The 25,271-nt window shown below is 37.5% G+C and overlaps 1 protein-coding gene across 3 annotated transcripts; it reads left to right on the plus strand.

Annotated features, from left to right (window-relative positions):
* The first annotated feature begins 1,456 nt into the window (after window positions 1-1,456).
* Window positions 1,457-24,583, plus strand: LOC121384449. Of its 3 annotated transcripts, none has more exons than XM_041514849.1 (2): window positions 1,457-1,576; window positions 23,253-24,583. In XM_041514849.1, the coding sequence occupies exon 2, from the start codon at window positions 23,305-23,307 to the stop codon at window positions 24,481-24,483; it is 1,179 nt and encodes a 392-aa protein (XP_041370783.1). In that variant the 5' UTR covers window positions 1,457-1,576; window positions 23,253-23,304; the 3' UTR covers window positions 24,484-24,583. The 3 variants fall into 3 exon arrangements, with proteins under 3 accessions (XP_041370783.1, XP_041370782.1, XP_041370781.1); XM_041514848.1 differs by lacking the exon at window positions 1,457-1,576 and adding an exon at window positions 11,293-11,378; XM_041514847.1 differs by lacking the exon at window positions 1,457-1,576 and adding an exon at window positions 15,091-15,216.
* Window positions 24,584-25,271: the final 688 nt, after the last annotated feature.

Below are 25,271 nucleotides of genomic sequence, written 5' to 3' on the forward strand. Positions count from 1 at the left end.
GCCAGGTTTTGGGTTTTGTAGCGTATAAAACCAAACACTTTTGATGGCTTTATTATGTTAACTTTAGTTTACACCATAAGAAGAATAAAATGTAACGTCAAAGGATATGCCAGACATGAGCCTTACTATAAATAAAATAATCCTTAAAGGGACATTCCTGAGTTTGCTGCATTGTAAGATGTTTCCGACTAATAAAATATTTCTACGATTAAACTTACATGTTAAATATATTTTCTTGTTTAGAATATCAGTGTCTGTATATTCAATGTGTTTCTGGTCGTCTTAATATTTGTAAGAAGCCCAAACTGGATGTTGTCTTCAAATAATTTCGTACATACGAAAAAATATATTTTAGAAAATAAAACGAAATTTAACCCAGTACAAATATTAGAACGACCAGAAACATGTTTAATATACAGCCACTAATATTTTATGCAGGAAAATATATTTGATATTTAATTACAATCGTTAAAAAGTCTCTGTTAGTCGATAACATCTTAAACATTGCAGCAAACTCAGGAATGTCCCTTTAAAAAGACAAATACCCTCTCTACTTTCTGAAGAAGAAAGTTGTAAAACTCTTGCGTTGAATAGCAACAATGAACTGTCGTTCGGGTTTATAGGCTACTAGTCATTAACGTTTAGCTAAATGCAACCAGTGAAGTCGAAAAATGACCAACTAAAAGGTATGTGGTTTCAAAGTTAAGCAATGTATATATGAAGCTATTGGCAATGAAACGTAAGAAAATGTTATATGCATCTGTGCATCCCAAACCCATCATATATCTAGCCTTCTTATATAGCCTTATTCTTCTTATTCTATCTGTCACGGTGTATAAAGCCATCGTCAATGAAAGAATTTTTTTATATGCATGTTTATTCCAAACCCATCATCTACCTATCTATCCCTGTTTGTCATATTTTGAAATATAGAGGATCGTAACTACAATAGGATATTGGAACCCAGTGACAATGGATATTCACAGTACACTTTTCTGGATGTGTGCATCGAAAAATATAAATAAATAACAGACCAACGGCGGGTCCACGAGAGGGGACCAGGGGGACTTGTCGTTCCCTTAAAAAAATTTAAAATGACAATTTTTATTAAGAATTTGTTTATAATTTTCATTGAAGTGCCCTTACCAGGGAGTTGATCCATGTGCCCTTTTACCCGGTCCCCTCCCTAAACTATTTCCTGGATCTGCCTTTGTAGGCCGTGCTTCCAAACAGACCAATGGAGAAGCTTTGTACCAAAAATACTCGCTTCCAATATATGTCAAACGAGGGACACTGTTTCGACGACTGAACACAGTAACCGGTGCGAGTGTAACCGTGACTGTTTGGATCAATCGAACACGATCGCTCTGTTGTGTCGGTGTCCACACAGCGCCCGCTTGCTATATATGTTCAACGGTTAAGTTCACAGACGTCACTTTTCTGTTTGGCTCCCTGATTAAACGAGGCTAATCTTAACCTTGGGATCTGTTGGCGGGAAACGAGCGTTTTACTTCTGGTTTATTATAACTCAGAAAAATATTCAGAAAAATAGTGGATGTTTCTTTTATCGTCGCAGGTAAGATTTTGTTTTTGAATATTTATTTTTCTTTAAAAAATTTTTTATACCATTACTGATAAATCACCATTTGATTTTGCAAAACTTGTCGATAAATGACTTTAAAAGAACATTGAATAATTTGACTTTATTTGTATTTTATAGATGTCCATCCATCCACCCAGCCATCCTTCCATCCATCCATCCACCCATCCATTCATTTATCTACCCACTCATCCATCTACCCATCCATCCATTCATCCATCCATTAATTTATACTTTCTTCAGTGAAATTCATGTCGTTAGGTTTGTTATGATGGCAGGGTCGTATTTGTCTTTAAGAATTTTGGAGTGGGCAGTACAAAAACGATTATTCAGTAACAATAATGTACAGTCTCCTCCAGCTAGACAAAAGGGGCACTTACTAAAATAATAGGGGATGGGGGAGGAGGGCACCCTACCTCCGCGCTAAGTACGGTCCCCAGCTCTGAAGGATAGCTTAACCTGTAATTTCTTTGCAGTGGTATTACTATGTAAGCGACGAAACAAAATCGTTGTAGGTTTTTAAGAGGTGACATGTATTAATTTCACAGTTGTATAAAATTGCATAGATCTTGCTATGTCTTGTTGCCATCCGGTAAATGACCGTATCCATCTCCTTAAATGATCAAAAACCATTTTTTTTTGTGGTGAATGCTTTATCATAAACTTAAACATGTCTGACTTCCTTATGCCACTTCTCACCTTGAATGCAGTATGGAAACTAAGGATGGTATGATCATTAATAATAAATACTATCACTTGTAATTCGGTTCAACATTTTGTTGTTAAAACTAAACGTTTTGACTAATAATAGTTTTCTGTGATAGCTAGGTCAATTTCCTGGGCACAGTTTTACGAAACAATCTTAGCGCGAAAAATAAAACCTTAAGTGCATAGCTACATCATGTAATTACGGTGATCTTAGCGCTAAGATCGTTTCGTAAAGTGGGGTCCTGGGCCCTGTTCCACAAAGCGATCTTAGCCCTAAGATCACCTTAAGAGCATAGCTACCTTATGCACTAAGGTGATCTTAGTGCTAAGATTGCTTCGTGGAACGGGGCTCTGGTCACTAAGAGTGTGGTACCGGCTTTTAGAAGGAGTCTAATAATGCAATATCTTTATTTTGCTTTTTGTCTCTTAAGCATATGGATACAATTTTGTAACTGCTGCTAATCTGGTTACATTTGGCCTAAACATTTATGTTCACCTTGCATTATACTGATAATCTTATATCATTCAATAATATCATAACAGATTACCGTCCATGTATTTTTTTTTATCACTAGTTAGAAATAATAGAAGCTACTAAATTCAGTTAACCTGTTTCGTATCTCGATTCAAAACAATAGCCTCCGGACAAAGTTGTATGACAAAAAGGGACGACTACAACGTTTCAGTAGTCAATTTCCTCTCAATGTTGAGCAATATTCCTTCTGCTCTAACTTTTAGTTTTTATATAATACGAATTCTGAGACACTTTGGGGCATACTAATTGTATGCCGATTTCAAACAACGCCATATCTTTCTGGCAAAGACGTTTTAACAGGGTTATGACATTCAAAGACTCATTAAGGCTTTCCAATTTTTGTTTATGGCCAGGTATGATGCATTACTGACTAACATGACGTCTACTGGTGCTGTTCCTAATTTTGTACATAATTTTTAAAAACTATTTTTGTTCTTTGTTTCCTTCTTTTTTTTTTTTTTTGTGAAAATATTGTACATATTTGTCACAGCTAAAATAAAAACAACAGACTTGGTAGATCTAGACTGTGCTCATCATGTGTTCTGGCAGTGATTCATGAGTGCATGCCACCACAGCTGTCTATAAATAAATCCACGACGGTTTAAATGTCGGACCAGTCTTGAGAGTGGCAGTCCTCATGCATAGATCAGGGAGAATTATCGTCTTGGGCAATGACGGTCCTCATTTAAACAAAGCACACGACGGTGCTGCTTCTTGTTAGAAGTCATGACCTTATCGAAACATCTCTTGAACTCCGTTTTAAGAAGGGGCGGGACGTAGCTCAGTGGTACAGCGTTCGATTGATGCGCGGTCGATCTGGGATCGATCCCCGTCGGTGGGCCCATTAGGCTATTTCTCGTTCCAGCCAGTGCACCATGACTTGTACATCAAAGGCCGTGGTATGTGTTATCCTGTCTGTGAGATGATGAATATAAAAGATCCCTTGCTGCTAATCGAAAAGAGTATCCCATGAAGTGGCGACAGCGGGTTTCCTCTCTCAATATCTGTGTGGTCTTTAACCATATGTCCGACGCCATATAACCGTAAATAAAATGTGTTGAGTGCGTCGTTAAATAAAACATTTCCTTCCTTTTTTTAAGAATTTTGATTATGATAATGGTTTTGTGGTTCATCAACTAGCCCCAGAACTAAGGGAAAAAACCCAAAACAATTTATGGCAAATATCGAATGTTTTTAGAGCAGATTATCCGAATTCATGATATTCTTTTCGGTTTTAAATTGTTTGAGTTGAGTTACTATCAATGTGATTGCTTTGGTTTTCTTTTATGACAAATTCAGGACAAATTCTTACAGACCACCCAATAAAGTTTTATCACATATGTCTATGGTCGTAAAAAGGTTTGTTTGTTTTGTTTAACGACATCACTAGAGTACACTGATTTATTAATCATCGGCTACTGGATGTCAAATATATGGTCATTTTGACACAGTCATAGAGAGGAAACCCGCTACATTTTTCCAATAATAGCAAGGGATCTTTTATATGCACCATCCCACAAATAGTATACAACATACAACGGCCTTTGATATACCAGTCGTGTTGCACTGGCTGGAACTAGAAATAGCCCAATGGGTCCACCGACGGGGATCGATCCTAAACCGACCGCACATCAGGCGTGCGCTTTACCACTGGGCTACGTCCTGCTCGTTCTATGGTCGTAAAGACATGTCTTGATTAGTATAGTTGTTCTTCCCTTACTTACTAATGCACCGTTTAAACTGAATTGTCTGAAACGGACGAAGCTAGTGAACATTGGTTGCAGTGTCAGATAGATAGGGAGAAAGATACACAAATAGCAGAGATATAGAAAAAGAACCAAAAAATATAGAGAGATTTTTTTAGATCGATGATATAAATAGCTGGATGTACAGGCTAACCTTTCACATTTATCGATCATTTTATAACATAAACAAACAGTGTGAATAAAGACATAACGGGGTGTAACCGACTTAAATTCAAACTTGTAAACTATGTATTTCCGTACTACTCCTCCCACCGTGTCAAACAGAATTCCGGATACCTGAGTATTTGTTTTTCCCTTCTCGAGTGTTGTCTCCCTCATTCCAGTATGTTTCTGGAGTGCGCCTTCGCATAGAGCGAGTTTTTTCTCGATACAGTGTCCAATATTGACAAGCTTTTAAAACCCTTATCTTAGAAGCTTACTGTGTTGTTTTGGGGCCGAAATATGCTCGAGAAAAAACGTCTTCTTTGTTTGGCTTGGCGTTATCAAACTTAGGTTATTATATCGCAAAACATTGAGGGTTTTTTTCATATGTAGACAAACGCATTATTCAGATCCTTAAAAATATATATGTTTACAAGAGCGTATGATTTTGTTTAACAAGTTAAAACAAATGTTGTAATAATCTGTGTGTAAATGCTTCATTTACCAAGCTTAAAGAAACTCGTCCTTGTTGACATTAATTCTAGATGATACAATTTTATATTTGTATTAATTCCAACATAGTTACATAACTTGTATGACTTTTCTGGTAACAATGCATGGACGATATTTGCTTATCCTGTGAGTTACTAAAGACTGGAAAGGCCGTGATCTGAACTGTCCTGTCTGTGAGAAAGTGTATATAAAAGATCCCTTGCTGCTAATGAAAAGATTTAGTGGAATTCTGCTGAAGATAACGTCATAATTACCAAATGTTTGACATCAAATAGCCAATGATATATAAATCAATGTGCTCTGGTGATGTCGTTAAACAAAACAAAATTTAACTTTTTAAATCATTACTATAGTCGATATAATTATGCATATCTATGTAGATAGGTAGAATTAGGTGGAAAAAAATACAATAGTCAAAATTAGGCAGAAAACAAAAGATGTTCGTCTGTTTCAGAAATTATCATTTAGCAGGAGGATTTGTGGTATAAATAGTGTGCAGTGCAGGTTATCAAAACATACGACGTATTGCATCAATGTAGATCCTTTGTCCATTTTGTGGTCACTTCTAGTATGCATGCATTCATACATTCGGGACGGGACGTAGCTCAATAGTACAGCGCTCGCATGATGCGCGATCAATTTAGGATCGATTTCCGTCAGTGGGCCCATTGGGCTATTTCCCTTTCCAGCCAGTGCTCCACAACTGGTGTAACAAAGGCCGTGGTATGTACTATCCTGTCTGTGGGGTAGTGCATATAAAAGAGTCCTTGCTGCTAATCGAAAAGAGTTGCCCATGAAGTGGCGACAGCCGGTTTCCTCCCTCAATATCCGTATGGTCCTTAACCATATGTCTGATGCCATATAACCGTAAATAAAATGTGTTGAGTGGCGTCGTTAAACAAAACATGTTCTTCCTTCATACATCAATTTATTTACCGAAGCATACTTACAGTAATTTTACATTTGTTTTTGTGACATATGACATAGGAATGATAAACACCATTAGTAGCTTGACAACAATTACCATATTAACATAATGTGACATTAGAAGAAAATCCTCCTATTTTTGTCCAAAGAACTGGCTCACGCCAGAAACTGTGCCCAAGACAGGCTTGCGTTACAACAGCTTGCTCTGAACGTGCACATTAAATCATTTCCATTCCATAGAAGAAGAAAATACAAATGAGTAAATGGAAAATATGACCCCGAATTATTATTATAATCAGTTATAATACTGATGATTACTAACTGGGCTGTTTACAATGACAACATTCGCTAAGGTTACTTCTGACTTCTGCCCGATGTCTGTGTAGCTGAATGTGTTGGCAAAGCAGAAAATCTAAAACCAGACGAATGTCGGCCTCAGCCATATTGAAAATTCAAGTGGTTCATTGCTTGGATGTGACGAACTCGCCATGGAGATCATTTGGGCCAAGTCTTACGTTTCTATCATCATTTGAAAGGTTCTCCCAACTATCTGCTGTCCCAATAGTACTATTGGTGGTTCACCCTGTTTTGGGGGAGTGAGGCCCTACTTTGACCCCCATATTTGCCACACCCACCACCAGAAGCCTGCTTACCAAAACTTTTGTGTTAACATATATGATAAGGAATACAAAAAAAAGCAGGTCTACATAATGTCCTCTCCGGGTGGCACTTAGCTCAATCTGAAGCCGGTCTACCTCACACTGACGAGGTGAATGACACACGAAACCACCACATAGCGTTCTGTACGTCTGATCACGCTAACCAGTGTCTGTGTGCCCAGGGGATTTGTATCTCCCCGTCAACACACGCGTAACCCAGTGACATTCTGCTACCCTAATTTCACCAGTCTGCTACCTCAGTGCATTATAGCTGTACATAGGCATTTAATTGGCCTCATAAAATCACACTTTCAGTGGCTAAAGCGACAAAATCTAATTATATATATAAACGTGTGTAGTTTTGTGTCATTAGTTATGCATTTACATTATAAAAAAAATATTCTATAATATGCAAACGAAACGTTAACATCGGTAATGTTATAATCCAGCAGTAAAATATACTGAGCAAGAAAAGAAACGCGAATATGCTTTTAATTTTCATTGATCCTCTTTAAAATTATTCAGTTTTTTCGTCTAATAGAATTATCAAATGCCTTGTGAACTTTTTAGGCCCATTTGTTGACAGTATGTTTAAATACCGAATCAACTGTATCATTAAAATTATATCCATTGTATTTTAAAATATCCTAGTTTCATTTCTTCCTCGTTATATTAATAACTATAAGAGTATATTTTTAATAAAGTATTATGAATTTATTGTCATCATTTCCCCCTAAAATCGCTGTAAATTATAATACAGGTGATTTCTTGAGCAGGTTTTTGGTATATTACTTATACTATACTATAGAGACTTTATATACAACAAGCATTAGAGGCACCTACATTAAAGGGGAAGACCTCAATTTTTAACACCACGACGTATTTTTAACACCACGACGTATTTTTAACACCACGACGTATTTTTCACTATTGGAGCCGTTTTTAATAACTGAAGTCAGAAATACTTACATTTTGTTATTTAGAATATTCATTTTCGTACACCTAAAGCGCTTCTGGACATTCAAGTTTTTATAATACTCCAAAATGCATTTTCCATAATTTTAAAAACGCACGTTCGTCTTAGAAGTAATTGTTATCGCAATTCGCTATATATCGAAGACATTAGAAGTGTTAGAGATCGTTAAGACACTCCGAAGCGGTAAATACTATTTGCTAATCAATTTTCAAATTAATAATTATTGGTGCTAATAAAAAGGTTTTATCTACTATAGCTTTTTTACTGTTTAATTACATATAACTTGGAACTACTTACCCCATATTATCTATTTTGGTAGATACAATAATTTATTATGCCTCTGCTTTTTCTTTCTGGTCGTATTGATATTTATAGTAGCTGAAAATGCATTTTATGCGAAACAGAAAAAAATACGATAACAAGAGTTAGTGACGAAGTTTGACGTCAGTATATATTTTGACACTTCCATTTTGAATATTTGTTCGAAATTTGGAATACAGGATCATCTTTTACGCCATCATGGAAGAAAAGGTATATTTACCAGTTAGAAGTTAGACTGTTAATAGTTAAGAGACAAGAGCCCAATAGTTACACAGATCAGGTTTTGTACATCTTACCTTCAAATAAACTGCAGACAACCACTGTTTGGAGGTAAACATGCACCCCAGGTAACCCGAAGATAATCGCTATTGTCAATTAGTTCGCCCCTATGATGAGACCGTGGGATAAGATATATAAAAACAACTCGCACATTGATTACTCTTCTTTCAATGTCGTGAAGTCTTAAGGACACGGGTATAATTCAACAATTACGTCGTTGTTTTCGAGTCTTTTTTATATGTTTATTATATTGATTTCTGAAGTAGATTTGTGTCTTTCGTTGTTTTAAACATGAAAGACACGGCTTCAAGTGTGATACCGGCCTCGTGGCGCAGTGGTTAAGCCATCGGACAACAGGCTCCAACCCAGAGCGAATTTTAGGGACTCGATGAGTAGGTGTAAGGCCACTACACCCTCTTCTCTCTTACTAACCAACTAACAACTTGGACAGATAGCGCAGATACCTGAGGTGTGTGGCCAGGACAGCGTGCTTGAACCTTAATTGGATATAAGCACGAAAATAAGTTGAATTGAAATGAAATCAAGTGTGATACTCTCCGGGACCCTCATCAAATCTGTGCAATCAACTGATTTACAACTATTGAAGTCCAATGTTGCCTATATAGGCAACATGCAAGGGCGCAAGTATTTGGTTAACTTTATGTGAACAGCTATACTAACAAAATCTGGTAAATATTCGTGGATCTGACGGTTAAATTAGTGTTTTGGTATTATGCATCCTTTTGTAAGGTAAACGAAAGACGCGTCACGAACAAAAAGAAAAGAAAAAAAAAGTACGATATTTTTTAAATGCTTAAATAATTTATCTTCTTAATATTTATCTTTATTAATATTTATATTGGGATTTTGGGTTATTGGGTTTTTAATTGTTATTATTATTATTATTATTTTAAAAACTTAACTGAACAGATAATCTTGCTAATTGCCAATGTCTGGTTTCTTAAAACATTTATTGTAATAACATGCAAACCGTGCTCTGGTCATTTCGTTACTTGGTGTTCCTATTGATTCAAGACAACATGTTGTTCAAAGAGAACAGACATATAATGTATGGCAATATTGGTTCTAAGATACTGAAAAAGTAGACTTTTTTATTTACAATTAACTTCACAAGATACAGGTTTGTGAAATCAGAATTCATATCAAAAATGAAAATACACAGCGTACCCTTTTGTCTCCCTTTTTATACAAGGATTTGAAAACAAATGCTATTATTTTTAATGGCCATTTCTTGGAATCTCGTGTTTCCTGTCCTTGACATTCTGTTACTGCTTGATCATAAAACTTACTTACGATCACCTCCTATCTCTTCAGAATGGTTTCTGGATTCACTATTGTCCCTCCAGAATCACCATATCCCGCTGGTGATGGAGATCCAAAATAGAACCGTAACCCTACATTATTGACCTAGTGAATGAGCAACTCCAAATACTGTGGAGGGTTGGGGTTTGTTGGGGTTTTGAGGGGATTTTGTCAATGAAAGGTTTTGAAGCCTTGTTAATTTCAATTTCTGATTACCACTACTTCGTTCAATAAACGGCTTAACCGAGACAAAGGAAAAAAATAACAAGAAAACAAAATCCACTAAAATTAATACAAAAATGGTTGTTGTTTTGTTTTTTTGTTTTTTGTTTTTAGGGGTGGGGTGGGGTGGTGGTTAATGCGTGTGTTCCCTCCCGTCCTCGAATGCAGACGTGCTCATAGGCGTACGGGCTCCCATTTTTGTACGGGAGCAGGTGCCCCGAATTAAACAAAAATGCCTAAATCTGGATAATAACATTTATTCATATTACCATTATATCGCATTTTTACATGGATTACAACTAATTTTGCGGGTAGAATGATGGAAATACATGGTAAACAGGTCTTAGGTTAGCAGTAGGGGCTTAGCTTCCATATACGCAGGTACGCAGCTGCGTAGGCTACCACCTGAGATTACAAATATATACATGTGTATATTTAAAAATATATATATTATATATATATATATATATATATATATATATATATATATATATATATATATATATATATATATATATATATATATATAGGCCTGTGCTGTAAATGCGTGTACACTGTATGCTCTATGTTTTATTCCATCGCCGAAAAAGTTTGCTTACCACATGAAAATCTCAAGCTAGGCCCCAACGGTTAGCATATCTTGCCCGAATATCTGTATAATTTTTGTCAGAATTTGAGGTTTTGCCTCCCCCTGCCCCCTATCTCGTATGCTTTTGTATGTGCTTTATTTTAGTTTTAGCTTATTTATATATATCACTCTTGGTATCGAATTAAGAACTCGCAAGACTAACTACATAGGCATACGTAAATAATGGTTGAAAATATTCCAAAAACAGAAATCTGCTAATTCAGAAAAATAATAATCTGTGAGCAACAATTAATTTTATTTTGTTTATTTAATTATTTATCTATTTATCTATTTATTTTGTTAGTTTAGCTGTTTTCTTCTAGATTTTTTTTTTTTTTTTTTTTGAAGGTGGGGGGTAAGAGTTTGAGTTCGATACAGTATAGGCCTAAACGTTGGTTTATAAAGTGGCATATATAAAATGGGATATAAAGAGGGACACCTGTCCGAAATGTTTGATATGAAAACAACACAGGTCCGCCAGTAAGCCAGGCACACTAGATCGGTCGGTGTTTGACATCGATTGTTTACTGTTTGTCTTGTTTGTGACAAGTGTCTTTGATCAATGGATACAAGGACAGTGACGTATTGCACGCGCGAACACAAACACAGTCGGGCGGCTACCGGTCGTTGTCTTACGCCTGCTCGCTTTCCAGGTATTCGAGCGGCGTCCTCCGCCCACAGTTGACGTTGGCAGAGAGGCTCCGTGCCGGAACAAAACACTTGTTCGGAACAGCGTGATTCCATTGTTAGATATGATTGAGTTGAAGGGACCGTTTTTCGGTAAGCTAAGCCTTGGACTTGTTAACGTATAGAGAGATAATCATCTGTGTAATATAGTTCGGCAGACCAAACGCTCAGTTGGTCCCGAGCATTCAAGAACGCTGTCATAAATTGTGTTATAGTAAATTAATTGATAGTTTATTTCAAAATCGATAGCATAGGGTGGACGCAGACTTGTCACCCGAATCATTTTATTCTATGGGCAAAGGTCCTGCAAAACTGTTTTATAATACAAGTAAAGTTGAATTCTTTTATTTTATGTTGCAAGTAGTTGTTCCACACCGGTAGGTACGATATCTGGAGGGGGTACAACCTCTAATGGAGGGGACACAGTCTCTAGTGGTTGAGGGTGGGGGGGGGGGGGGGGGGGGGGGGGGGGGGTGGGAGGGGCACAAGCCACATTTCTATCTGTATTTATATTTAGTAGGCTAGGACAAAAACCGTACTTTTTCGTCTTCATTTGGTTCCTATCCGTATAGACAACCGGATGGGGGTGGGGTGGAGGAGGGGGAATCATTAGTGGTGCAGCACATACCAGTTTTAATTTGACTGTTAACATTTTGTTTTTCATCATTAAAACGTTATTCATTTTTATAGAGCAAAATAATACTAGTATATGAATTATTTGTAACATGCACAAAGCATATATAAAGTGTAGTTATAGACATGCTTGAAGATATGTAATATTTGTAGTATCTTTAAAGAAAGAAATGTTTTATTTAACGACGCACTCAACACATTTTGTTTACGGTTATATGGCGTCGGACATATGGTTAAGGACCACACAGATATTGAGAGAGGAAACCCGCTGTCGCCACTTCATGGGCTACTCTTTTCGATTAGCAATAAGGGATTTTTTATATGCGCCATCCCACAGACAGGATGGTACATACCACGGCATTGGTACATTGGCTGGAACGAGAAATAGCCCAATGGGCCCACTGACGGTGTAGTATCTTTAAAGAGACTGTCCGGAGTTTGCTTCTGTGGTAACAGCTTTCGACCGACAGAACATTTCAGTTGACTGAAATTACCTATGAAATTCAATTTCTTGTTTAGAATATCAGTGGACCGGCCTCGGTGGTGTTGTGGTTAAGCCAACAGACATAAGGATGGTAGGTACACGGTTCGCAGCCTGGTACCGGCTCCCACCCAGAGCGAGTTTTAACGACTCAGTGGGTAGGTGTAAGGTGACCACTACACCCTCTTCTCTCTTACTAGCCACCAACAACTAAATCACTGTCCTGGACAGACAGCTCAAATAGCTGAGGTGTATGTGACCAGGAAAGTGTGCTCGAACCTTTATTGGATATAAGCATTGTCTTTATATACAAAGTGTTTCTGATCACCTGAATGTTTCTAGAAGCCGAGACAAGGTTTTACTTCTCAATAATTTCGTAAGTACAACAAATTTACATACATATACATATATACATATATATATATATATATATATATATATATATATATATATATATATATATATATATATATATACACACATTGAATATACACTCTGATATTCTAAACAAGAAATTAATTCGACGTGCAATTTTAGGTGTTAAAAAAGGCTGTGTTCGTCAAAAACATCTTACATTGTCTGCAAACTCACGACTGTCCCTGTAACATTTTGAATGCATTTTGGTGACAACAATACCAGTTTTCATAACCGGTGTCACCCGCATGTAGGTTATTCTCGCCTTTTAAAGTTCATTTATGATTGCATGTTATCACGACATTGTGGAAATATCCTTTGAACAGACAGGTGATTCCACGTGTGATATGATTATATGTAATCCATACGTTGTCATCAGATTATTATGTCAGGTACAATTTCAACGGTTTGACAAGACTTTAGTCTTCTATCGGTATGCTCTAATTCATAAGCCATTATCCCAGTTGTATTTGACAATACTTAGTCTTCTTTCAGTATGCTCCAATTCATAAGCCATTGTCCCAGTTGTATTTATAATTATTATATAATAACCAAAACAAAAACAAAAACAAACGAAAAATACCCTCCAAATTAACAGAGCACCACAAAGGAGTATACAAAGTAAAATAGCTTTTACAGTCTTTGTAACAGACTCTGGTGCTAATCATGGGTCAGTACAATCTGATTAAAATTAGCTCTACTGGTCTACCAGTAGATCTAACAGCATTGCGTGGACTTCCATGTCCAGGTGACATTTCATCTATAAATAACAATTTAAATATCGACCAATTACACTTCGCCTTTTATAGCGTTATTCGGGAGCATACAAATTTTAAAAATATCAGGCGAGACTATTTATGCAATAGGCGAACTTGTTGGTCTATTTCAACATTACAAAACAGGGGGTGGGGGAAGTGCAGTAATACGAGTCACAGGTAATAGTAATTAACCAGTGGAGCTAATTTAATTAGATTGGGGTTAGTATACCTATCCTAATACTAGTTTATTGTCAATGAGGAAACTACAGGCCCACCTTCACCCCACCCCCGGTCAGAAAGTTGTGTGTGTGTGTGTGTGTGTCTCTCTCTCTCTCTCTCTCTCTCTCTCTCTCTCTCTCTCTCTCTCTCTCTCTCTCTCTCTCTCTCTGTGTATGAGCGCGCGCACGCGCAGGCGGAATGAATGAAGGAAGGAAGGACGAAGGGTATATCAAATTAAATAGTTCATTTATTTTACCAACTATAAATAATTGTCATGTAGTATAGGCATGTATGAAAAGTAAAGTCAGTATTACTATTCTATGTAAAGTCGCTAAAATTCAGTTTTATCTCCCGGATGTCACATCCTCTTACACCAATGGGTATGCATATTTTTTTGTCTTTCTTTAATCGTTTTAAATGATAAAATATAAGAAAAAAAAAAAGAGAAAATGAGAAAAATAAAATTACCATAATATCATAACATAGACGTACATGTATTTAAATGTCACTAATATGTTCTATGTAACTCGTATTATTTTGCACAGCACATATATTTTTTACACGTAAATATAGTACACGATAATTGCAAATGATTTTTTTTTTGCAGGAAAAATATAACTAGTAATCAATATGTTGTAAGTGTAAGTGTTAGATGCATACAAAAGAAATGGTATATTTGTAAGCCTAAAACAGTGAATTGTACAAAATATATTGCGCTAAAACCCCCAAAACCTCCCCCCCCCCCCACACCACACACACACACTTCTAACTCGGCGTACTAGCTATTGCATATTTGACAAGACAAGACTTTTATTATCTTATAACTACACCGAGTGCAGTATGGAGAAAAAAAAAAAAAAAAATTTACGAAGTCTTTTCTATAGTGGTTTTGGACATTATACATGCATTTGTTTACTATTAACCCGGAAGATTAATCCTCTGAATGACAATTTGTAAATATCTACATAGTTTACAACACAAAAGTTACTTTTTAGTTGTAGAGAATAAATGATAAAAAGTAATAACACTTGCTCTATTTGGATAATATATGACGCAATGTAACAACTTTAGGAAAAGGAAAACCCTTTGCAGCTTAATCGTGAAAACGGTTTTCAGGTTTAGGCTGTGGAACAGCACATACAGCACAGTTAGATTATAACGGATTAGGAGATATAGGATTACAGTATGGAACGAGTCACCGGCTTTGACTTGGCTAGTCAAGCGGTGAGGTGCAGTCACAATGCATCTGTCGCTAACACTGTCAGTGTGCGCTAGTGTGTTCCGTGCGCTAGGTTAATACCGACGATTGACTACCTGTCAGGTATAATGGGGACTACCTGTCAGGTGTAACGGAAGGCTATCTGTCGGGTATAACGGATACTAGTATACAGATATTGTAGAAGACGAGTTTGACTTGCAAGTACAGGTAGCTAGCGTCTTTGTTTATGTTTCAAGTTCCTCTTTGTCATTTCTTATTCTAAGAAGACAAAAACAAGCTTAATTAATGTTTTAATCTACAGCCAGCCAGTTTCGACCCACTTTACGTCTCGATATATTAGATTTATTTATGTTCACTAATGTCCATATTATAACAGTAATATCGCAAATATAATGTATATTTATGTTTAATTCCATAAAACTGTTTGAACAAATTGAGGGAAGTCCTTTATATCCAGAATAAAATAATGCTTTTATTTAATTTATTTATTATTATTAGTGTTGTGATTATTTTTGTATGGGGGAGAGAGGAGATAGAACGTAGCCCAGAGGTAAAGCGCTTGTCTGGTGTGCGGTCGGTCTAGAAATAGACTAGGATCGATCCCCGTCGGTGGGCCCCTTGAGTTATTTTTCGTTCCAGGTATGTGAACCACCACTGGTATATCAAAGGACATGGCATGTGCTATCCTGTCTGTGGGATGGTGCATATAAAAGATCCCTTGCTACCAATGTGAAAATGTGGCGGGTTTGCTCTCTAAGACTATACGTGAAAACTACCAAAAGTTTGACATCCAATAGCCGATGATTAATAAATCAATGTGCTCTAGTGGTGTCGTTAAACAAAACAAAACAAACTGTAACTTTAACTTTTATTTTATTATTTATTACATTTATTACATTTATTTATTTATTTATTACATGTGTTTATTATTATTATTTTTTTCATGTATGCTTATCTTCGGTCCTTTGAGTATGTTTCAGTGTTTCTGCCAGAACGAAATTTTTGGGTATGGCGTTATGAAACTGAATGCAATCGAAGTTGATAGGGGGAATCGGAGGGCCTCCCCCAGAAAGAAAATGGGTTAGGGTTAAGAAAATCAAACAATAATGATAAGAGTAATTAATTTTATCTAAAGGTCAACTTAAAAAAGAAAAAATCAGCAAAAAATGTGGGTATGGCACCATAACCATTTTACCCTTTGGCAGAAACCCCGTGTTTAGATGCATGCGTTTTATGTATGTACATGCACATGTATATTATACACATAATGGCTTAGATTAGGCACTCTTTTAACATAAAGGTGTGATTTTATCTAACTTGGCCATTGGATGAGCTCGTATATTGATAAAGTAGACCAACTTGAAGAAACTCTAACTGTCATCAAAGAACATGCTTTGTCCAGCTCACACGCTAATAAACAGCGGCTTGTTTCTCTATATATGTACAGGAGGGTCATTTCTAAAGAGACCGCTTCACTGACTAGACTGCCATTGTAATATTCTATCTACATAACTCTAACAAGAGTTGAATCCAGAATTTGTTGTTTTAAAGGTGATGCAGCTAAAAAAAAAAGAAAAAAAAAAAGAACAACAAAAAAAGCACATTGCCTGAAATGGCAATTTTTGATAAATTTATCATAAATTCGTTAAAAGGTATAGTAATTAGGACGTGTGTGCTTGTATGTGTGTGTGTGTGCGCGCGTGTGCATGTATGCATTTACGCGTGTGCGTGTATGTGTTTGAGCGCGTGTGTGTGTATGTGTGTGTTTGCATGTGTATGATAATAGTACATCCAAAACACCTTTCAACCCGTCCGTGCTATATTAAAATAATGGAACGAATTATATACATGTACAAAGACGTTTTGGCATATTTTAAAGTCTCCGCTCTTCCAAAATCCGTAGCATGGGGGTAAGTGATATTCAGCCGAACTCGATGACACTAAACCCATAAGGCTTCCTTCATGTTTGTATACCTGGAGTTTCTGATATGCAGGCTGGAGATTAATACCTTTATCTGCAGGTATATGTAGATTTTAGCGACGTGTCTGTGTCACGGTAATGCAACTTTAATCCTCAGTCCTTGAATATCCCGGCGACTTGATTCGTGACATGTATTTAGCGAATATATACACCTTGGCAAAAGTTAAGCACCATTCCTGTTTTCTATATGCCACCACAGGCATACGGGCTCCCATTTTTTGTAGCGGGCAGGCCAATTTGTGCCCGAATGAAATGAAAATGCCCGAATCTAGATAACAAAATTTATTTTATATTAGCATTACTGCCAAACAGCTATATAGGATTGCAACTAATATTGTAGGTAGAATGATGGAAATACACGGTGAAAAGGTTGCAGACCAGCTAATTTTCCTCGAATATCTCTATAGTTTTTGCTGGAATTTGAGGATTTGTTCTAGTACTAGTGGGCGAATTGCTCTCTCTCTCTCTCTCTCTCTCTCTCTCTCTCTCTCTCTCTCTCTCTCTCTCTCTCTCTCTCTCTCTCTCTCTCTCTCTCTCCATCCCGTCTCGTACACTTATGTATGCCACTACACAATCGATTCCAGTATATCAACCACACCCACTCGTGTGTTCCTCTAGTCTTAAGATTGGGCTGTCTGTGTTCCCTTAGGCTCGACAGTTCTTTTTCTTTCCCTTCTGTCCTCTTGTCTTCGACGAAGGAATTCGCTCACGCCAGAACTTGCGCCCAAGACAGGCGTGTGCTACAACAGCTTGCGCTGAACGTGCACGTTAAATTGTTTCAAATACAATCTCAAAACCAACCACACAAAACAGAATGTCTCCCCATCCTTCCGTCCTAACAGGTATATTTTGTGTTTAATACCAAGATAATTTGCCATGGAAAAGGGAATATATTTATTAAATTTTAACACTAAAAACTAAATTTAGGGCAATGAAAGATATTCAGTGGAAAAGAGCACCACAGTTGTGGCTTTGAATTGGCATGGACCTGGATTTTTTTTGTTAAGGAAGAGATTTACATCGGTTTCTGTTCTGTTGGAGTTTAGGTGGAACTGAATGTTGTATCCATTACTCATGTAAAGTGTTACGTTGTACTTGACGATATTAAAATACGTTACCGTCTTGCCCTCTTTCCTTTCTCGGCGGGACGTAGCTCGGTGGAAAGCGCACGCCTGATGCGCAGTCGGTCTATGATCCACCCCCGTCGGTGAGCCAATTGGGCTATTTCTCGTTCCAGCCAGTGCACCACGACTTGTATGTCAAAGGCCGTGGTATGTGCTGTTCTGTCTGTGGGATGGTGCATATAAAAGATCCCTTGCTACTAATAGAAAAAATATAGCGGGTTTCCTCTCTATGACTGTGTCAAAATTACCATACGTTTGACATTCAATAGACGATGATTAATAAATCAGTGTGCTCTAGTGGTGTCGTTAAACAAAACAAACTTCTTCTTTCCTTTCTCATTTAATTGCCTCTTTTTACTCAGTTTTGCTGTCTGTTTTGCTGTTCTAGTCTTTGTCGCTTCAAAAATCCTTTCTGAATTTTATGTGTTATATTAATTCAATGGTTATTGGTAAGTTGAATTCATTATGGGAAAAACATGACCGATTACACAATGACAATGCAAACATATAATGGTGCTTACTTTCTGCGCAAGTGTAGACACGCAAGAATAACCCTGAACACAGTTTGATATATTTATAACAGGAGTAGATAAAACACGAATGGCTTTTTTTTAAATTCACACCCAGCATGATCATAAACACTAAGCTAATGAAATGATCAAATGCATTTATCACTGATATATTGATTTTATTTTATTTTTGATTTATGGTCTTAGCAACCACGCCAGTATGACTGGGGTTTTTTGTATGCTGTTTTATAGTCTTCGTAATTGTTTAACGTGGTGTCATCAGGGGCATAGGATTGGGGGAGGGGGGGGGGGGGGGGGTCGGATAGTTCGGAGTACCTTCCCTCCCCGCCGAGGCTAAAAAAATGTTTACAGTACAATATTAGGCCATTCATATAGGTGTTCACGGAAAATTAGACAAATGGTTCCGCTAAATTAAATTTGACCCCACCCCCTTTTAGGTGCAAACCTCGCCACGTCCCTGGTAATTGCAAGATAGAGTTAATTTCGTATAACGGTAGGATTTTAAAATGTCAATATAAATCATTTTACCTTAATCCCAAAGCTCGTTGTATACCGTTGTGCTTGCTACCTGATATATCTGACTCGCATTGATGTGTCTGTTCGTGCAGAAACTTTCGGAACTAAACCTTGGATCACTTAGGTTACGCAGGTTTTCGTAACTAACCTTGTTTCAGCTAGTTTTTCTTAGGCTGTGGTAGCTAACCTTTTTAACTGGCACACGTAGAAACTTTAATAGAGAACATTCATTCATCTACCTGAAACCTAACCGTGGGGGCGGGATGTAGCCCTGTGGTGGGCCATTGGGCTATGTCACCACGACTGGTACACCAAAGGCCGTGATAATATGTGCTATATTGTCTGTGAGGTGGTGCATGTAAAAGATCCCTTTGTTTCAAATGGAAAAAAATTAGGACTATATGGCAGAATTACCAAATATTTGACATCCAGTAGCCGATGATAAATAAATCAATGTGCTCTAATGGAATCATTAAACAAAACAAACGTTTACCTAACTGTGGTTCATCTGAAAGATGCATACTTTCTAAACTAATCTTGTTTCACATACGACTAGAAGATTTGTGTAATTACCCTTGTTTCACCTAGGACAGGCAGATTTTTGTGACTAAAACCGGCCTCGGTGGCGTCGTGGTTAAGCCACCGGACATAAGGCTGGTAGGTACAGGGTACCGGCTCCCACTCAGAGCGAGTTTTAACGACTGAGTGGGTAGGTGTATGGCCACTACACCCTCTTCTCTCTCGCCAACCACTAACAATTAACAACTAGCCCACTGTCCTGGACAGACAGCCCAGCTAGCTGAGGTGTGTACCCAGGAAAGCGTGCTTGAACCATAATTGGATATAAACACGAAAATAAGTTGAAATGAAATGTAACTAAACTTCTTTCACCTACCACAAGCCAGCATATTGTTTTGTAATTAACCTTGTTTCACCTACGAGGAGATTCTTATAATTTAACTTTGGAGGCTGTATCTACTAAATACGATGCATCACTGTTCAAAATCATGGCTGATGCTATTCCATATTTTGACTTGTGCATACTTTTTCATATCTTTGGTGAAAATCTTGAATATCTTTCTCATCGTTTTAGTTGAATTGTCGGACTTGACATCTGTGGTGGCAGTACTCATCACGGGTGCCACCGGTGGGGCAGAATATGCTCACCTTTTGCGAACACCTGATATCATCACTGTTTTGAAAGTGCTTCATGAGTGCATGTCATCACAAATATATTTATTTTAATGAGGTCTGTTCTGAGCTAGTTTTGATTTAGTAAACTAGTCTGGGAGTAGCGTTTATTGTACCCGGGAGTGGCTGTCCTCCTATAGACGGGACACTAGATAGAGATTCACGGAATCAACCACTATTTTCCGAAATACCCACTCGACTGCGTTGTGCAGAGATATGGTTTTAATCATTGATACAGGTTTTGTCGTTCAGATTGGATTCGCTTACCACAAGCAGATGCTTGTAACTAGCCTTGTAACAAGGCTAGTTACAAGCAATTAGTTCGTAACTAATTTTTAAAATGTTCTAATTTTTAAATGTTTTTAACCATAAATATATTCTATGAACAAAACGAAATGTTATTAAACAAACCACTTAAGAAAAGCCACGTATATTTTGTTTACAAGTAACGTAGGTCTGAGTCTGTTGGATAGTGTCATGTCTGAACAATGGTCAAGGCTCATTGACAAAATATTGGCAAGGTCATCGTCAAACTACCTTTAAACGAGTTTCTATACCCCCAAAAATTATCCTTTGCCTAAACGATTGCCTTTACAATATAAACACATTTTGCATTGCCTATACACGCTTGCTTGGGCATTTAAAATCTAAATGTTACTCATTTGCAGGTAATTGTTCGATTATACCGAAGGAAATCTAAACTGTATTGTTTATTGTCGTCTCTGAATAAAATATATTCTTTGGTTATTCATTTGATATAGATACATAATATTGCCCCTTTTGTATTTCTTTGTGCCCACCTGCGGTTTACGACATATTGCCATAGCTGTTTGATTGTACATTGATCGATATATAAAGTCGACTTTGACGTCATAGTATGATGCGTGGTTTACTTATAACAAAAAGCATTTTGTTTCAGTATTTCAAACTGTAATTATTTTGCAACAGCTTAGCGGTATAGTGCATAAATATTACATTTACACTTTAAGGTGTCAGCCTTCAAATGCTTAATTCATTGAATTTCAACTTGTCCAAACTTCAAAAGACGAAAAAAAAAAAAAGAATAAGAGGCATTAAATGATTTGTAAAGTAAGTAGACAAGTTGACGAATCACGTGAAACGTTACAACACATATGCATTAAAGTGAACACAAAAGCGGAGCTGCGATTGGCGATCAGTTACGGGTTTTAAAGGCTGTCAGTTTTTACAACAGCGTTGCGCGCTCCATGCAGTCTATTAGAAAGATACATTGAGTCGATGCTATATAGCACCTCTGAATGCTCTGATCTATGAATGCATGCTAGATGTGTGGTTTGATTAAAACAGTCTGGCATGGGCGCTTGTTCACAAAACCTGCTTGTTGTGTTTGTTTTGGTTTGTAGTCGACTGTGCAATTGATAAAAACGGAACAAAGATATGGATTTCTAATCCCGTTTGTTGGTTAGTTTTGTGTGACTGGTTACTGGTAAATAATATAGAGTTCTAGGATTAGAATCTAGCGGTGCGTGAGAATGTAGTTTGTACACTGTACGTGTATTTCAGTGAGGGTCATGGGCGTGTCCGGATCAAGTATGAAAGGATTCGTTTGTCTTATGGACCAGTATAAGTAAAAAAAATATATATAATAAAAAAATAACATATTGACACTCACCGATCAACCCCATCTCCCATCCACATAGTTCAGACCCCACTTTCCAAGTTAATATAGGTGGAAAGACACACACACACACACACACACACCACAGAGAGAGATATGCACAAACTCACTCACTCTCTCTCTCTCTCTCTCTCTCTCTCTCTCTCTCTCTCTCTCTCTCTCTCTCTCTCTCTCTCTCTCTCTCTCTCTATATATATATATATATATATATATATATATATTCCTTTCTGATTTTTTTTTTATCTGGCTGCAAAATTGTTCCTTCTGATGGATTCTTAAGATGTATTTAAACAAATGGCTAAATATTGGTCAGGCCAAAGGCCGTTTGACCTTACTGGTTCATACAGCCTTGGTTAAGGTCATAGAGCATTGCAATATGGTGACAAATTTTACAAGTGGCGGTTTAAAAATATTTCAAGGTAGTGCTATTGATATTCAGTTTGTTGGCACACTGAACGAGACAGGTTTATTTCTAAGTCAATCGATTTGCAACACGCTTAATATTCCATTGTACAAAATATCTTCATATCTAGAAAACTGTTATTAAGACATTCAAACTTGGTCCGAGACAGTCCAAGGTAAATTTCTAAAATAGTTCTTAATATTTCTTGTTCAGGTGAGAAGACTAATGTTTACTTTTGACATCATTTTATCGTTCACTCGGGAGATAGTTTTACCTGGCTATGGCGGCACGCACTTATACTTAAGGACTATCTGAGCGGGGGCGGGGTAGAGTAGAGGACCTGTTTTTACTAAATATATTAAAGTGCCTATTTTTATTGTTTTTAAAATTATTTTTAAATTTTAATTTTAAAAGATTTCATTTGAGTGCCCTTTTCACCAGTTAGTCCATGTGCTCTTTTTCCCATAGACTCCCTCTCTTTATTTGGATGTCAACATTTAAAACTTGTTTCCACAAGTGGTTATAATCAAACTAAAGTACATAAATGCATGTACTAAATAAGCACACACACACACACGCACACACACACACACACACACACACAGGGAGAGAGAGAGAGAGAGAGAGAGAGAGAGAGAGAGAGAGAGAGAGAGAGAGAGAGAGTCACGCACTCACACATTAACATACACACACGCACACACGCCGTGTACGTATACATCCGAATACATACACGAACGCACGCATACGCGCACAACATGGTATGGTATACTCAGATCCTTTTCTTTAAAGAAGAAAAAAATGATAATTTTTTCTGAGCCATACGTTTTCTTTCTCCTTTCAGGAAGCTGACATCCAGGACACTGAGAACTACAATCCTTGCATGACTATTCACCATGATCAAATTCTCCAGCCAATCACTGCCTTCCATAGACTTCCGGAAGGGAGAGTCCATAGTGATCTACCCGAGCAGCAAACACCCGCCGACACTGGACGAGCTGAGGGTGTCCGGAGTGTCTACATTTTGGCGTTCTCCCTACAAGAATGAGATTTATACAGGGATTACTTTCAACTCCCATCCTGGAACCAATCACCGATACATCACTCCCAAACCTCTGGGACAGGTGAAAGGAATTCTGAAGAACAAGAGCATATCGAAAGACAGCGAGTCCGACAGTTCTGGGGACGAGATCAAGAAACTCAGAGGAATCCTCACCAAGAAAATGGCCGAAGGCGCACTGAGGAAAAAGTCGAGTAAACGGGTTCAGTTTGATGACAGGCTGGTCCGTCTGCACGAGATAGGCAGACGACACGGATACACGTCGTCTGGTGAGAGTGTTACCAGTGACGACATAGACGATTTCCAGCCAACCGTAAGACATGTCGCGTTGAAGGACTCCAAAGAGACTGGGTCTTACAACGACAGAGTCATGCCACATGTTCCGAAAGCGCAAAGACTGTGCCACGAGGAGCTGATATCGTCAGAGGTAAAACTATCGGGAAATCTTGCCGCCAACCGGTGTTCCAGTGCTCCTGTTCTGAACAATGAAAAGAGTTCCAGCAAGTCGTTAAACAATCTGGAACAATGGATGAAATCACCGGACAACAGGCAGTTCCAGGCTGAAAGCAGGTTGTCTCAAGATAGCATTGTGTTCGTTGATGCAGACAGACAGACAGTTACAGACAGACAGACAGCTCCTGACAGACCAGTTCCTGCCAGACCAGCTCGGTCGTTCACATCACCAGTATTACTATCTCAGCGAAGCACTAGGAAGCCTCTCTTCCACTACCAGTCTTCTTCGCGACACGACTCGACGACATCGTCTTCCGACACGGCGTTGAAAAAACATTTAGTTCATTCGGCAAGGTCGTATCCGCAGTCTAGAGTCGTGCCACAGGCCGCGGGTGCGCAGCACTTTGAAATACAGGAAATACGTCACCGTAATTCAAACTACTGCAACCACGACAAGACCAATCAAATCATTCGCTGGCTGAAGGACGTGAACATCACGCAAGCGAGAGAGGGCAGGTGCACGGTTTTGCTTCCGGGAATGAACGAACACAGGGATATGTGATGTAGTATGGATTTCGATTAATTATTATGACGCAATTTTTATTTAACATGTTTTTCCGACTCACAGGCTTGCTCAGATATATATATATATATATATATATATATATATATATATATATATATATATATATATATATATATATATATATATATATATATATATATATATATATATTACAGGGTGCATTAATTTCCGATATGGTCATATATACTTGTGTTAGTATACATTAGTATATTACTTGACCTAAACAGTTACCTATAGCAGACATTTCTGTGGACATGTGAATAAAATATAAATATATTTTCGTGTGTGACATTTTAATCCATAGATAATCCATTATCCGTACCAATCACTTTCTATGCAAATAATTTGAATAGATCCCATTTATGTATTCTCTGTACGCGTGTGCTTATCTATGCATTATAAATTACATGCACCTAAACGCAGACGGATTATTATAGACGATTGGAATTTGCGCCTTAATTGTATGAAACTGCAGACTTCCGATTTTGACTTAGTCCGGAGGGACGTAGTAAGCGTGGTTCTTACTACGTCCGGATCTTGTTGCATACCCTATATATAGCCTGTATTAAAAACTTGTGACACCATATTTCAATCTGTTTCTCAACCGAAATAGTGGAACAAGTGGACACACAGACCAAAAATGCATAACCTAAAGTACTCACAAAATCCCGATTGAAGTATTTGCATCATTAGTAACCAAATAAATCTTCAACGACAAACTTTAAAAAATATCCCGGCCATTTTAAATTTGTTAAGTAGAGGGA

This window comes from Gigantopelta aegis, chromosome 10, assembly GCF_016097555.1.
Source record: "Gigantopelta aegis isolate Gae_Host chromosome 10, Gae_host_genome, whole genome shotgun sequence".
In the NCBI taxonomy this organism is placed as follows: domain Eukaryota; kingdom Metazoa; phylum Mollusca; class Gastropoda; order Neomphalida; family Peltospiridae; genus Gigantopelta; species Gigantopelta aegis.

Coding starts and splice junctions, on each gene's coding strand:
- LOC121384449 (XM_041514849.1), top strand. CDS start 23,305: ATGATCAAATTCTCCAGCCAATCACTGCCTTCCATAGACTTCCGGAAG.